The sequence below is a fragment of the Musa acuminata genome, chromosome BXJ2-9 (assembly GCF_036884655.1).
Source record: "Musa acuminata AAA Group cultivar baxijiao chromosome BXJ2-9, Cavendish_Baxijiao_AAA, whole genome shotgun sequence".
NCBI lineage: Eukaryota > Viridiplantae > Streptophyta > Magnoliopsida > Zingiberales > Musaceae > Musa > Musa acuminata.
In genome coordinates, this window is record NC_088346.1 from 39,836,143 (window position 1) to 39,853,222 (window position 17,080).

The following is a 17,080-nucleotide window of genomic DNA, read 5'->3' on the forward strand; positions in this document are numbered from 1 at the left end:
TGTTCGAGTGTTCTCAAGCAAGAAAAAAAATGTATTTAGACTTTTTAGGACTTATTGCAAACAATGTCCATATTTACACCAAAACTTTAAAAACGGTACAAATTACATGTCACATGACAATGCATTTCTCTTTGGTTTTTGAGTCGCTTTTCTGTGCAGCGCCAGCGTTTCTGGAGACCTGTGGAATTTTGCAAACCCCTTTTAATTAATCTAATTATACAAGTCAACCAAATACTTCAAAAGCAGAAGCAAAAAAAACATATTACATGTGGGGCAGTAAAAACAAATGACATTCAGCTTTACCCAAATATGAGAGAACGACGCAACATGACCCAAAGCAGTACGACACAACCAAGAATAGTTCCTGAACCCGGGGACTTTGGAGATGGTGACAATAATCTCATAACGTACTTCCAACGTGAGACTACTACTGATGGGTAAAGTAATTTACCATTTTTAATCCCCAAGTGCAAATTGTCCTACTAACACTAAAAGAATAAAATCCAAATAGCAGGTGTTTACCAAATATTAAAAGCTGAATGCAGTTTGGAACATAATCAAGTGAAAAGAAACCTACGATTTGAGGTTGAAAAGCACAAACCTGAGGACCAGTGACAAGCCTTGAACGACCACCAATAGATGACTGTTGAGAATGTTGTTGTTGTTGTTGTTGCTGCTGCTGCTGCTGATGTTGCTGCTGTTCAAACTCCTGCTGTTGAAGTGCTATTGCCAGTTGCAAATCAGAACTGCAAGGTCATGCATAAATAAAGGATTAGTGTAAACACAAAAGAAATAATACAGCCAGTTGGATTGTCATTTCATTCAATTAAAAACCATGAAGAAATTAAGATTGCAGTACCAATAATCAACACTAACAAGGGTCACCCAGCTTTAAGACCATGAACTGATTACAAGTCATCCACCTGAGTTGATCGAAAAAGTTATATAGTTAGTTTGTTAACTAGTCCGGTATAGTCACAAGCCATTTAGTTGTTGTCGGGACTTGTTACTCATCTAATTTTAAGTTTTTATTTGATAATCAATCTCAATAAGGCCAACAACAAATTTTATAATCTTGGAGTTTCAGCCACTTCCAGCTGATCTAAAGCAACTCTGCCAAAAACTCATCAGTTTAAGATTAGTTTCCCCAATTTTCAGGATTTTCATAATTTCAGGTGTGTCCAGTCCACTCATGACAGATTTCGGTGTGGTTCACTAGTTTCAACTGAAGCCAATATTGGATAATATATCATTTTAAATAATATATCACTTCATATCGTGTATGCCACTGGCACAGTAATGGAATGTAAGATAAGCACTGATGAGCAATGTCTCATATGAAATATGAAACAGAGGTATACAACACTAAACCATGCCTAAAGCACTTCAATCATTTGTTAAAAGCATTTAAGTGGTTGATCCATGACTTTAACACAATGACAAACATTTTAAGACATTGGTGGAATGAAATCATGCATGTGTTACATTTAGTGCTAATAATTCCAACATCAATATCAGCTCGATTTGCAAAATGTGGTTATGTTACATCCAGAAACCTAGAATTCAATATCTTCTTTCAGTAATAGGTCCTCAAAATTTCTAATATTACTTCCGAGCTCTCAGCGACTATAGGTTGCTTCAAATAATTTTCTAATTTATGTGAATAAACTTTAAGCCTTTGAGCAGACTATAGTTCATGTAAACATGAGAGACAAATGGGCTAGGTTGAAAGAGAAAATATAAAACTTATGCTATTGTTTTTAGGGTCAAGATTCATTTTAACCCATGTGGTTTTGGTCATAGATCACTTAAGCTCTTATGATTTACTCGTGTCTAAAATAATCCTTACATTTTAAAAAACGTAATATATAAGTCCCTCCCGTCAAGTCTGAGTTAATAGACGTTAGAGTCTGCTTACGTGACATACTGACTCACAATAAACTATTAATATAATGACACGTTTAATTTAAATTTAAAAAAAATTAAGATCCATTTTAGCTCTTGTGATTTTGATCATGAATCACTTAAGCCCTTATGATTTACTCGTGTCTAAAATAACCCATATATTTTCAATAACGTAGCATATAAGTCATTCCCGTTAAGTTTGAGTTAACAAACGTTAAAGTCTGCTTTCGTGGTATGCTAACTCACAATAAACCATTAATATAATGACACATGTAATTTAAGTTTAAAAAAGGGTTAAAGTTCATCTTGTCGAGGAAGAGGACGAGCTCAAGATGGTGGTCGCTTCCACGATGACGCCTCCTCCCGCCTTTGATGGTAGTCTTAATTTTTTTTTAAGCTTAAATTACATATGTCATTATATTAATGATTTATTATGAGTCAACATGTTACGTAAGTAAACCCTAACATCCGTTAACTCTGACTTAACAGGAGAGGCTTATATGGTATGCTTTTAAAAATATAGGGATTATTTTAAACACGAATAAATCATAAGGGTTTAAGTGGTCCATGACCAAAACCATAGGAGGTAACATGGACTTTAACTCTTTTTTAAACTTAAATTACACGAATCATTATATTGATGATTTATTGTTAGTCAGCAAGCCATATAAGCAAACTCCAACTTTTATTGACTCAGATTTGACGGAAGGGGCTTATATGCTACGTTTTTTAAAATGTATGAGTTATTTTAGACACAGGTAAACCATAAGAGTTTAAGTGGTCCATGATTAAAACCATAGGAGCTTAAATGAACCTTAACCCTTGTTTTTAATATGAACTTGAGAAACATAACCATTGATGTGAAGTCATATTAAAAGGAAAAGGTAGATGAGTAAAGAATTCTAACATATAGAATTGTTGTCTTACTAATTATATTATTCCATAAAATCTTCAAATCATGGCTACAAGAAATTGATCAGATGTAATTGCTTTATTTTCAAAAATTGCTTTGCCAATATAACAAAACATAAAACTAAAGTTCTGCCCTAGTATCTTAGTAAGAAGTTCCCCCCTACACTCGTTATCATTGAAAAATGTCATGAAATTCTTGTGAATCAACTACCATATATATTTATATATAATGGCTACTACCATCAACTCCATATATATTTAATGGTTTGAGTTTTGTCAATAGTATAAAACTCAAAAGCCTAAAATAAGTTGTTACTTTTTGACAGTAAAATCTGCTCATACAAGTCAACCAAATCCTACAAATCAGAATAAAAAAGAGAGGTGTAAATGCAAGTATACAACCATCCATCACAAATGAATAACATCATCAGAATAAACCAAAAAAGATATTCACAGTTAAAATGCACAGTTATATGATATAAATATGCAATTTTGACATAGATACCCTTGAAGTTGCTGTGATCTCAGTTAGTGTAGGAGTTCCATAGAGATTTCCAGTGAAACTCTGATATATTAGCCACACACCCTCAAAATCCCACCATCAAAATCTCATCATCCAAACACCATTCTCCAAATCCCATGATTTAAGTTCCCAAGTCCATTAGCAATTTGATATCTTAAACTAAACACTCTCCATATCCCACCATACAAATTCTGGGAATCATTATCCAATGGTATCATGGGCAATTCTGGGATTCTCAACTGCTTAAAATTTCCTATTAAGAAATTGCTACTTAGAATTTGGACACTTATTGGAACTTTTGATAAATATCAAAATTTCATACCAAATGGGACCTAAAAGTAGGGTTTTTAATACCGTTCTGTATCGCCTGGTACAGGCGGTACGTACCGGTCTGCTAGCTGACTAGCATGCAGACCGCTCATTACCGGGTGGTATTAGCCTGACTGCAGCAAGGCGAGGCGAGGAAGAAGAGGGCATTTGAAGAAGAGAGAAGCATCAAGAAAGAGGGAGAAGCATTGAGAAAGAGTACCGCAGAGTCATCGATGCATTGTCACCAACGTCTCGATGAACCTGAGCCCATTGAACCTCGGCGTGAACTTGTCTTCCACGCCCTTTCTCAATCCCGATTCGACACCCCCCTCCCTCGACGATCCCGATCTAGGAGGTTACGGTGAGGAGAGTTGTACCTCTTTGGAGGGGGAGCTAGCGGGGATCAGGGGAGGTAACAACGAGAGCAACGGAAGAGGCAACTGCGAGGAAGGTGGTGAAGACCCCGACCTTCATCTCCGAATAGTCTCCTTCGTCCACTACTTCTACACGGAGAACCTTCCGATATCATCTTTCTTCTCTCGACCTCCTAGACATCGAAGGTCGCAGACGAGGCGACGAGGAAAAGAAGGACGAGGCGACGACGATAAGGCGACCGCTCAGTATGTTATATTTTCTTTATATCTTTATATATTGATTTTTCATTTTTATATCTTTTTTATATATTTAATATCGCTCGATACTAGAATTGATTTTTATATTTTTTTTCTAGACGTATTACTTGGTATGTCGTATCATACCATACCGAGAAAAGCTCAGTACACCGATACGATACGAAATTTCAATCCCTGCCTAAAAGTTTCACGCTTCCAAACAACTTTGAAAGTACTTCTGAATAAGCAACCATGCACATAACAAACTATAACATTCCCAAAAATAATAATAATAATAGATAATTAAATACAATAAATATGGAAAATTATAATTTCTACACTTGTGAGATAACCTTTATTCACTTAACCAACTTAGTGTTGAAATCACTACAGTGGATGTAACAAAGACTAGGTATGTTACCCTTCCTGTCACCTACCTGTAGTCTTAGAGACCAAAAAGAAACACAAAATCCCTAGGGGGTATTCCAGATGCTATTTAAGCATGTCAGGGTGAATAAAAATAAATCTAGATGGAGTAAAAGCCCTCCTTAAGAGGCATTTCTTGCTTCCCCTTCAATCATTTGTTATTTTAATCTTTTAAAAAGTTTGTGTGTTTCTTTTGCTTATATCTGCTAACAACCCCTTTTGATGGTTGAGAACATGATAACTCTTCAAGTGTCAAGAAGAGCAATTACAGTGACATCATGTCACAGTTGTGAGGATATTTTGAAGGATTAGCAACTTTGGAGAGGGTTTTATGAGTTCTTTAAGTTCAATTTAACAATGAAGTTTTCTAAGTAGAGTGGTACTCCAAAGGAAGGGGAATCCATGTCTAAATATGGGAAAAGAGATGACATTTGAACATGAAGCAATGACAGTTAAAGAAACTCCTAGATCCAGTATAAGAGAGAAAGGAGCAAGAATTATTGTATACTACTTTCTTCATAAATGCTATTTGTTGTCGTTGGACTCAGCTTCTTGTTCAGACAGATTGATGGTAGGAAGACATTGTTCCTCCCTTGAGTCACTAAGGTCTCTTGTGATAAATCTATCCATTTGCAAGTAATGTATCAAGGCTGTGATCCAGGTTTAGTTGAGAACTATATGTTTTAGTTTCTAGGTCTCTTGTGATAAATCTATCCATTTGCAAGTAATGTATTAAGGTTGTGATCCAGGTTTAGTTGAGAACTATATGCTTTAGTTTCTAGGTTATCCTTGATTGCCATTTAAATTTATATCAATAAACTTCTATTTGTAAAATTTGCAATCAGCAGGCTTCAACTCAATTCTTGTCTTCACATAAAGATCAAAGCATACACAGTAAATCACAAGACATAAAGTAGTTAGAGATAAGTTATTTTTAAATGATCTTGTAATGATCTTTCCTGAACTTCATGAGTTCAGTTTCCCACGATCTTACTATATATGATCACAATAAGTGATTGCTAAGCTGCAGAACATAGCATGCTCCACAGCTGGTGACAATAGTATCTACTCCAAAACCATTTCCAGTAGCTGGTGAAGGCAGTGTACCTTGAAATTGTGAACATTGTGGTTGATCATGAAGTGCTCAGGAGGGATGCACAATCAAGAAATTGCAGAAGAAGCTTATAGAATAAGCACTTATTGGGACTTATTCTGCAAGATGCAATTGCTCCAAATTCTAAATTTACTTACCTCCTCGATTGTAAGTATGAATAATTGTAAACAGATGGAACACTTGTTCTCCAGACCAAGTATTCTAATCGCAAGAGATACAAGAAATACCATGTGGTATGTACTAGTCTGATCAGAGACCAGGTTGTAAACCAGGTGATTCTGATCAGTATCTTCAGATAAAGCAAAGATAGGCAGCTGAACTGATCCTGAATTATATATCAGACTGATATCATGATGTAGCACTTACAAATAATGATCTACACCTTCTTTAATTTAAACAAAACCTGTCAAAACTCTAATATAACAAGTTGTGATTCTTCATAGGAGAAACAGGTTGAGACAACACCGATAACACGTGGAGTGGAGATGAGGAAGAGAGTGAGATGCGGGAGGCTAGGGCCAGGTCTCTTCTCACTTGTTCAAAGACAGCACCAACGAGGAAAGCAAGGAATGGAGGAAAAAGCTAGAGGAAGAAGACAATAATCAAAAGGCATGTTCCTTCCCCCTTTCTCTTTTCCTGTTTTACTGAATTTCATCATATTTTTATTTTAAATTTTATTTTACTTCCAAATCAGACGGTATGCTGGTACCATACTAATCTGACCAGTGGTTAAGATATTGCCATTCAAACCAACTCCTTGTTCCAGATGATAGGTGGCCAATGGAAAGGATGACCTCTGCTGGTTTAAATGATACAACTTAAAAAGCACATGTGAGCCAAGAAAGAATTGAGTATCTCATAGGTTGTAAAACTCTAACTAAAAAAGTATCTATCCATAAAGGTGTAGCATAGTTATCCCTACAAGATTTCTACAATAAAGAAAATTAAAGCATAAACATTATAACTACTTAAAACTTCATATCAATTTTTCTGTAGTGATGACCTCACTCTGCTTATGTAGGCCATAAGCCATATAAAAGAATAAACCTAGAGTACTAATACAAATTTCCTAATCCTAGTAATTAAACCAAACTTAAAATAAAGGAATCAAAGCTAGCTTCATGTTTCTAACAATTCAATAAATGTTGCCCCTTCAGACAACCAAGATCATGTCATATGACTAATACGGACTCCAATACCTATAGGAATAAAAAGAGTTAAAATTACAGTTATACCCAATATTAGCAAATGGTAGAAAATGATACCCTAATTAATTAACTAATATTGATCTGTATTGGATCTTAGACTTCAATACTTTTCTACAAATACATAAAGCATCACCTAGTAAAATTTCAAAAGGAAACCAGTTCAATTTCCTCATGCAACTTATAATCAAACATATGCTACTACAGACATCTAAGAGATGTATTTCCAAACAAAACTAAATTTAAAAGTACAAATACATACTTAAAAGCCGAACTCGAGGGACCTGTGCTCTCAAGTGCTGCTAGATAATCCTGCAAATTGAGAAAACAATTAATCACATATATATATTCAAAGATTTTGATCTACTGACAGTGCTAATACATACAGCTGTACTCGTCATAGCACTTTGTTCATTCCACGAGTCACGGACTTGATTGTCAGCCTTAAATTCCATAAAATTACCAGTCATGAAAACTGTGTCCCCATTGACCTTAAGGATACAAACAGAAGAAATCAACAAAAAACCATTGTAAAGACCATAATGAATTCAGGCAAAATACTTCAATTCAAAATTTGTTAAGCTAAGGTAATATTAATGAGCAAAGCACACTACATAAAAGAAGAAAAAAGGTGTAAGCACCAAGGATTGAAATTTTGTACCGTATTGAAGTTTCGAGATTCGCTCGGTATGATACGGTACTGTATACCGAGTGGTACATTTTGATATCCCGCTTGATATATATATAAGTAGAAAAAAAAAGGCTGATTGCCTCAATCGCCCTTTTTGGCGCATGGGGAGAAGGTTTCTTCTCCCCACGTGGGTAGAAAACCGACGCAACATCTATATATATATATATATATAAGTAAAAAAAATCATTTTCTTCGATGTCGCCTCGGTGACATCGCCTCTTTTCTGCCCACGACGTTGCCTCTCTTCTCCCCGTGACGTCGAGGATTCTTCTCCCTGCACGATTGAGGAGAAGTCGCCGACAGACGAGGAGGGAGAGCAACACCGATCTCCAGATTCTCCTCTTCTTCCTTCTCTTTCTTCCCTCGGTTAATACCACCCTTCTCCCTCTTCTTTTTCTCCCTCGGTCACTGCCCGATTTAGGACGATAATAGGGCGGAAACAACGCCAATCAATGGTACCGCCCGATAGCGGGCGGTCCGTATACCAGTCTATTGGTGGACCGGTATGTACCGCCCGATATGGGTGGTATTATTCAAAATTAAAATCATTGGTAAGCACGCATCAACCAAACATCAAATAGAGCATACCTCATTCAGCTTTTCCCAAACCAAATCTGGCTGGTTCATATAACCTTGATCAGTAGCCAATAGATACAGTTCACCATTGAACTACACAACAAGTACAAAATTTGTAAGAGATCCCTCAGTATGGATTCAATAAATAAGAATTTCACAATCTTATCCTGTTACAAGTAAAATGTACATAATCAATACAAATCAAAGAAATTAAAGAGCAGACATACATGATCCACTTTATCATTTTACCTTGAACATAGTGCTGAAATGATTATTTCGGAAGAAAACACAGAGTTCTCTCTCCTTAAGGCCTTCTTGCAAACAGAACAGCCTGCAAAAACAGAGTCTTTGAACAATATAAACTCCAATCACATTTACATTGCATAAGAAAATAGCATGCACATTAGAAAGCGATGACACTTCACCCGTAAATTGTCAATTGGCTTGCATTATGTTCCAGAAAATTCTTTATAAGTTGCCCTAGAAACAAATACAACAAACAATTTTCAAGGATTTTTTGTCAGCATTAAAGGAGTCATAAGAACCCCCAATACTAAACAAGAAGCTTTCAATAAGGCCCAGAAATTGTCTTACAATGCTTGTGTGCAACCTCATCACTTGTATTTGCAAGGTGCCTATTCTCTTCTGTTTGTTCAGCCTGTTCAGCAAGAACCATCTCACCTTCATAGACTGGTTCCCGATCTGCATAGATAGTTAGTCCAGATTCAAGGATACATTCTTCTCCTTCATATATCGGCTCACCCCCAGGACATGAAGTGACAACCTCAGAAACATTTGAAAGCTCTTCAATTCCATTTGAGGATTGCAAATTGTATGGTGAAGCTTTATTTAAAATATCAGTGGAATTTTCATGAATTTGAGAGTTGCAAGTGTCTCCAGAGCAAGCTTTTGAGATAGACTCATCATTTGCTGAAACAATCATCAGGTCCTTGTAACTGCAATACCTGTCTGAACCACCATTATCAGGAGACTGGAAATTTGTGGCCTGGTTGGGCATTACCATATCAATTTCCTCTGATTTATTAGATATATCATAAATTACAGATCCTTCATGGTCTGTCTGACACGTATCGTTCCCAGCAACAACATTGGAAAGCACAGAACCATCTTCTGCAAACACAATACCCTTGCAATCAGCAGATGCATTGCATTCTTGCAATGCAAAGGAATCTGAGTGGTTGCTTTTGTTACAATCATCTCTGGCTTGTTCCCCAAAAGTATCAGCACAATTTCCAGCACAAGATCTCTTATTATTTGCATCTAAACCAAGAGATGAATCACTCAAACCACCAACAGATGATACAGAAGCACTAACAGGATTTGAAACTTCATCCCTTGAGAGATTTAAGACCCTCATCAGCTCCTCTTCTTCTTGGATATCACCTTTCCCTTTTCTTTGATCGTCAAGGACTGGAACCTGATGATCATCAAATGATATACCTCTTGAAAGGTTTGGTGAGGGAACTCCTAAGGTAGCAGTTGTAGCTGCAGCAAAATCAACACAATCTTCTTCGTCTTCACCCCTACTATCTCCTTCAGATCTTTTTGTTTCAAAAGCAACAAGCTCAGCAACTAGAGTATTGTACGACTTTGACCCAATTGCAGCTGCAGTATCAGTGTCCTGAGATACAGCATAGATAAGTTAAATGCCTTTGCTAGCGATTCATCTATACTAACAACGGCTAAACTAGTCAGCATTACAACTGTATGCTCAGCTTAGTGCCCAAATATTGACAACTAAATACCAAAAATAAGTGTCGATTTATTTGAACAAAAGAGGTTTAGAATTAATAGGGCAAGTGCTCGAATATAGGGTGAAAGTTTTTAAATTAAAAAAATTCAAGTGCAAAGAAAAAAGGGATGAATATGAGAAATATAAAAATTATAAACTCAACGAAACAAAAAACGATCAAAGTTGAATAGCACCATAGATTCAATATAAAAGAACAGGCACAAGAAACAATGTAGTGAATATCAATGCTGAAGCACTGCAAGCTTAAGTGTAAGTAAGAGGAATAATGGCTTATATTAAGAGGACATGTAACAACCACAGAAATCTTGGAGAACAAAGACCCTTCTTGACATATTCTAAGCATTGTTAGAGATATTAAATTGAACTTTTTGTAGAATACACAATCTCTCATATCTTTAGAAGGTAACACTGTTGCTAGGCTTGCTAATTTTGCCATCCAATCATTGGAACAGGATCTTGAATTGTCTATTGCTCCTATCTGCAGTTTTTGTTATGTTCCAACAAGAGGGGCTTAGGATGTATGCATATAGTTAAGTAAAATATTTACCTTTTATTGGAAAAAAAGGTTACTGTGGATTCTATTTTGTCCACTGTCCAATATATGTTTTACTTCTCATGCTCAACCACAAACAGTTTGGAATCCTCTACAGCTTTTGATTTGACATAAGAACAACTTGTGAGCAGCTTATATTTTTATTAAAGCGGTGTCTCTAAAAAATCTCTATAACCAGTTTAACAACATTAAAAATATATAGAAATATCAGATTCCTATGTTTAGTATACCTCCAATCTTTTGTCTTAATTGATCACATCAAATATCCATCATTGTGCTATCATTATTGATTTGATTCGTATTTCTAGCCATCACATCCAATTTGTATCTACATCCACCCCATCCAGAATTCTATATACGCCACATGTCATATTTGATTAGGATTTCATTTTGAACAAATAGTGTCAACATCTAGTGTATATCAAATACACATACCAGTATATTCATATCTGCTCATTAGAAGTGACTAAAAATTTGTGTTTTTTTGACTACTTGTTCCATATTGTATCTGTTTTCATCCTTGATAAAGATGCAAGTAACAAGAAGTATGAAAAGAAGTGATTCTTTAAATAAAAGGTACCCATTGATAGATAATGGCCCATATTAGGCATGATGCATCCCACAAATAAAGTGAGTAACCAAACCATAAATAATAGAAAAGAACATGATTAATACACAATCTACGCTATGTACACTGGAAGAGGCCTGATAAACAAAAGAAGAAGAATAATAAAGAGAACAATCACATTTGGTATGTAGGAACAAAAGAAGCACTTGAGAAGGTCCAAGATCTTTCGATCTCCCAAAAGTTGATATTACTTAGGTATTTTTAACAAAAATGTAAATCAACTTATCTTCGAATGTAAGAGATCAGAAACAGGGAAGTAAATTCAAAGGATTAGTCAAGAATTTAGAACAGGCAAAGAACTGTATATAGACCAAAACTATGAGAACCACAACAATTAGAATGTAGCAGCATAGGAATAGAGATTGTCCTTGTATGTTTCTCCCCTCCAAATAAATAAGAAAGTTTTACCAAGTTCTCTTATATTTTTTATATAGATTTTTTCGGTTCAAGAGTAGCATAGATATCATGCTTGTTCTTCATGTAAACAAACAGCCACATAACTTGGTTATTCCATGTATGCCATGTGCTTGGTCACACAAGGAATATCCCTAGTGTAACTTTCTTAATGCACATCAGACATGCTATAAACAAATATTAAGAAGTTGAACTTGAGAAAATCATTTTCTACAAACATGAATTAATGCCTGACACTGGTCTTAATTTTACCAAAAATGAACTTTTGATAAAGAACAGGAGGCACTGTATCTACTTAATCAGATAACTCTCCAGCATGTACACAAAATCAAAGCAAAAGCAAGTCAAGTACATCTCTCATGAGCTGTAGAACTTTGAACTGCAATACAATTCATTTTAAAGCTTGCAATTCAAGGTCTTAATTTAAAAAAATAAAAAAAAAGGAATAGAACCAAGATCTCTGGATATATCAATCAAAGATAATGTCTACTAGCATGCGCATCCAGAAAATGTACAAAAAAATGTACACCAGCTCACTGATAAATAGCACTTAGATCTACACATTCATAAAACATTTTTCAAAATAAAATTTCAAAATTACTTATGTTAACTGCTTAGTAAACTAACGGCTCCTTCAAGGATCCCCAGAGAATCAATGAGCCAGAAAGACTTATTTTTTCTTCGCCTGGTATTGTCAAATCTATGAAGCAGAAATCCAAATATACAAAAATGGAGACTGTAAAGTCAACAACACAAAAGAAAATGCAATAAAAAGCAAAGTATGAGAAATGAGAAAGTGAATCAAGAATATTTGGCAGTATGTTTACAGAAAAATCTGGAATAGTAAACAAAGATAACCTTCAACCATCACCAGTAATATGCCACTTGCATTTACATTTATGGCGCATGAAAAGCTCACCAGAGGTTAAATGTTCAAGATTCTAATGCAAAGGCATGCACTCGACTTCCACACATCATGGTAGCAAACCAAAATAATAAATGCAAAGGCATGCACTCAGCATAGCCCAAGCACAAACAAAAATGATGCACATGACACTGTTTCTGAACTCAGAATCCAATACAGTAGTATCTTTAATATAGTTATCCTTTCTTACCAAAGACCATCTGGTGATTCCGTAATTAAAATTAAACCTGATGTTGTGCTCTTCTATATTTCAAGCAATTTAATTTGATTTACATTGAAATGAGCTTACAAAAAGATCAAAACTTGTTAACATCGACTTTAAGCAGATCAAATCAAAATTTTCCATTTACTGAACACTCCACTAGGTAGTTTTTATTTTTACAATTTTAATTGAATAAGAAATAAGCAAACTTATAGTCTGATATTAGGATTCAATATAACAAGAAGGTACAATGATGATGGGTATTCCTCCACATCCTGAATCAACAACAATGATGGGGTTTCCTGTTACGATGTATCTGTTGCACCAAGAAAGCACCTCTCAGATGTTTGTGTTACTCAACACCATATCCATCGGGCAAAATCGATAATATGAAGCATTTGATACACGTACTTTTCTGTGTCAAACATGCATGAACTACCAAAAAATTGACCAACCTGTACTTAATGGATATTGAATCTAAAGAAAAAAAAAGTATTAACATGTTTACTTGAAAAAGAGACTTGCACTGCAAAGCATGAAAAAAGAGAATATATGATAATAGATTCAGTATGATATCAAATAACAAGAATAACTGAAATGAGACAAGAATAAGAAAATGTTATGCACAGTAATTCAAAATATCTAGGGAAAGATGGTCCTGCATGAGTAATTAATCAAAACAAAAAAAAATCATATCTACTTCAAAATTTGTCAATCATCAACTTATAGGGATTTGAAATGGTTTATTCATAACGTATGAACATGATACTGTTACACTATCATGACATGAGTCAGAATAACGTAGCACTAAATTGCGAATAAGCTATTCTATGGATGACATTCAAAATGCAGATGAACACAACAGATAACGAAAAAAGCCATCAGGTGAGGATATTAAACATTTTAAGCATAGCATTTTTTCTAGCATATATTTTTCTGAAAACGAATGTCATCAAACCATTATGTCAAGCAGAAAGGAACCATAGGTTTTTAGGTGTATAGCAAAAAGAAATAGGTAAGCAAATAATTCACAGCAAACAACAAAATACCAACATGGACCAGAATGGCACGGAAGGTTACCTGGGGATCAACAATCCAGCCATGATACAGACCAATATCTAGGAGATCAAATATGGCGCATTCCCGGGTAAACTCAAAATCATTAATCCTACATAATCAAACGCAACTAGTAACATGTGATTTCATAAATTTGACATCATAATTTTTCATAAAAAAATAATACAGATAAAAACACAAGGGTTACAATTTCATATGGTCAGTAAGAACCAAAACTGAGGGCAACATGGGAACGCACTTCCTAAAATGCAGATTTACATCGATCCCGGTCGCAAGACGAGGCAATAGGTCAATTGCATCAGAAATGTTCTGCCGCTGATTGGTGACATAGCCATCATCCTTGTCCTGAATGCAAGAATCAAAAGAATCGTTACACCAAGACATAACTACAAACCAAGATTCTTGTAGCTGAAAATGGAAGATACAAACCTGCACGTTGCTGTTGGAATCGATCAATCTTTCAGCGACAAGAGAGAGCAACTTCTGCAGCGAGACCTCCGACGCCTCCAAGCTCAAACTGAGATTATTCCTCAGCAGCAAAACATTACCTACAAACAGCAAGAAAACATACCCGGATCAAACATCCCAAGAACCATCAAATTAGGTCAATCAGACAAGAAACTTCCAAGAAAGTCAAAGCAACGCCGCATTCGATCGCTTGCGGAGGAACCGGAGGGGGAGGGGAAAGGGCTTACAGATTGCGAGGAGAGGACAGGGGCCGTTGTCGTTCTGGAGCACGATTGGAGTGGCGCGGCCGAGAAACTGGACGACCTTGGTCTTGTAAAGGATCTCCTCCGCCCCCTTCCGCTGCTCCTCCGCCTCCATCACCACCGCCTCGATTTCCTCCTCGGATCACCGGCCGAATCCCTAGCCCTTCCTCTCCACCAACTAAACCGTACAGCGGAGAGGGATCGAAACAACAAGAAGTAACAACAGCTCGGAGGAATTAAAAATGGAAACCCGAACCCCCCCCCTCTCTCTCTCTCTCTCTCTCTTTCTCCCACTTCTTTTTCCTCTATCTCGGAGCTGCGGGGAGAGGTAATTAATTATAGAAGGGGAATTTTGCAGCTCGCATCTGGCCGACGCGATTGTGGCCGTCGGATGCCGGCAGTTCGTGACGCGTTGCGACCGACGGCTGTCATCCAACCGTCGAATCATTGACGAAAGCGAAGGGTGGTGTGGGCGTGGCATGCAACATCGGAGGATATTAAAAATCCTTGCTACCCAATTCCAATCGGACGGCTCATAGGAGAAACACAAGCAGGAAGCGTACATGGTACGCTCAAGATGCGACTTTGACAATGGCAATTAGAGGCATGCTTGCAGAAGATCCTTGCTTCTCTTCGCTGTTAAGCATACGTTGGGAGTTTGTGCCCTTTTTTTTTGCAGCTTCCAGAATTGTTAGTCGTCGACCGGAGAAGAGGCTCTATTTATTGTCGCATTACGGTGGTGGCTAATCCAATCAAAATTCGACATGAGAATATCCGAATCATCAAAACGTTACTGCTCAATCAATTCATCCGAACCGGTTCTGGAACCGGTCCGGTCCCGTTGTTAAATTATGAGAAAAAAAAAATCAAACCGGTTCATTTTTAATTAAAAACAATTTAAAATGTCAAAAATATAATTTAAAATAAAAATCGTATTTTTTAAATAATAAATTGTCGATTTGAATCGATGAATAGCCCATTTTGATTCTCAAAAATAAGGGATTGTAATTAAATCATCTGGATTTAGTTCCCATTCATTATGAAACTGATGAACTATTAGATTGAAGATTCTAATTCGATTTGAAACGAATTGTAATTAAGATTAGTCTAAACACCCAAAAAATTATTTAATAAATATGAACATTTTGACACTTTTTATATATTTATTTATTTCTTTATGATAATTGCATAGTTTTTATCCACAATGTATGTGTTTAAGCATATTATCATTATGTTATTGGTTTGAGTCACGCCCTCACCTTACATACATCATCAACACATTTAAGTTGTGGCTTTTGGCAACAGCTCATGCACTAATTTTCCTTTTTAGAATGAGTGTAACATTTGTATATGTTATTCTTTTAGTTCTGAATATAGATATTAAACTTTACAAAACTCAATGGCAGAAGAATATATTTATTTTTATCAGGATTTAAAGGTATTTTAAGATTCTTAATGAAAGAAATTCTAATATGATAAGTGCTCGTGCACGAAGAAAATGACGATCAGGTTTATTTCTCTTATAAATACCTCATATATCTATAGATTTTGATTGGGAAGAATAAGATATGAGAAACATTTTGAGTGTTTATGAATATTTCTCTAATATATCTAAAGAGGGTGTTATGTGAAGTTTTTAAAAAGAGCGAGAGAAATATATATAGTTAAATTTTTTGAGATTCATATAAGAGAATATATAAAGAAAATTTATAACTTAAGACTAATTTAATTTTTTTTCTATAGATATAAGTAAAACTTATCCAAGTATATTAAATCTTATGTCGACTTTTTAATTTTTTTAATTTTAAAAATCTTTTCTTTTTTTTTTTCTCAATCTTATGCAATTAAAATAACATAATTTATTGTTACTTAGCAGCTAAGGCAGGTGACAACTTCTATTATTAAAATACTTACCAACCAAGGCAGGTGGCATCTTTATCTTTTCAATTTCGTAATTAAGGATAGATTAAAATAGTAAATAAATAAGATAGTAAAAAAGAAATAAAAAGTTTAATTTCTAAGCAAATGCACTTGTACTTCACAAGAGACTATTATGTTCTCTTTAACAACATCTAAACAATAGGATGGGAAAAGTTCTTCTATGCTGGTGTTTAAATTTGATGCAGAGCTGATTATTTAGATGTTAAATATGGAACTATTGAATTGTATAAGGAGTCTTTTGGGTTTGACTGTATGTTTTCAAGCATATAAATTTTATTATATTTTTTTGGAAAGAGGCATGAGTATTTATTAACTGGTTAACACGTTTTATCCCTTTCTTCCAGTCCTGTTCCTTTTGTATTCGTAGGATCTCATGACCGATAGCACTTCATCAATTTTTTAATGCTCCTCCGATGAGGATGGCTTATTGTGTACTAAACCTTTACAGTAATATTTTTTTTTTTGAATCATCTATGAGACTATTTTGGAGGCAAGCGAGCAGGATTTGATTGGTAGTTCAGCTCATCGATCAAGTCTTCTCAGGTTCTAACTGGGGTAAGTAAAACCCCTTTAGCAGAAGTTTT

General features: G+C 35.4%; 1 protein-coding gene across 1 annotated transcript; it reads right to left on the reverse strand.

Annotated features, from left to right (window-relative positions):
- Positions 1-8: 8 nt before the first annotated feature.
- On the reverse strand, positions 9-14,861 carry LOC103998579 (uncharacterized). Its single transcript, XM_065126383.1, has 12 exons — positions 14,541-14,861; positions 14,275-14,393; positions 14,084-14,190; positions 13,849-13,936; positions 8,867-9,914; positions 8,698-8,752; positions 8,522-8,603; positions 8,285-8,365; positions 7,392-7,496; positions 7,268-7,317; positions 602-746; positions 9-178 (listed from the first exon to the last, which is right to left on the reverse strand). The coding sequence occupies exons 1-12, from the start codon at positions 14,668-14,670 to the stop codon at positions 110-112; spliced, it is 2,079 nt and encodes a 692-aa protein (XP_064982455.1). The 5' UTR covers positions 14,671-14,861; the 3' UTR covers positions 9-109.
- Between the last annotated feature and the right edge of the window lie 2,219 nt (positions 14,862-17,080).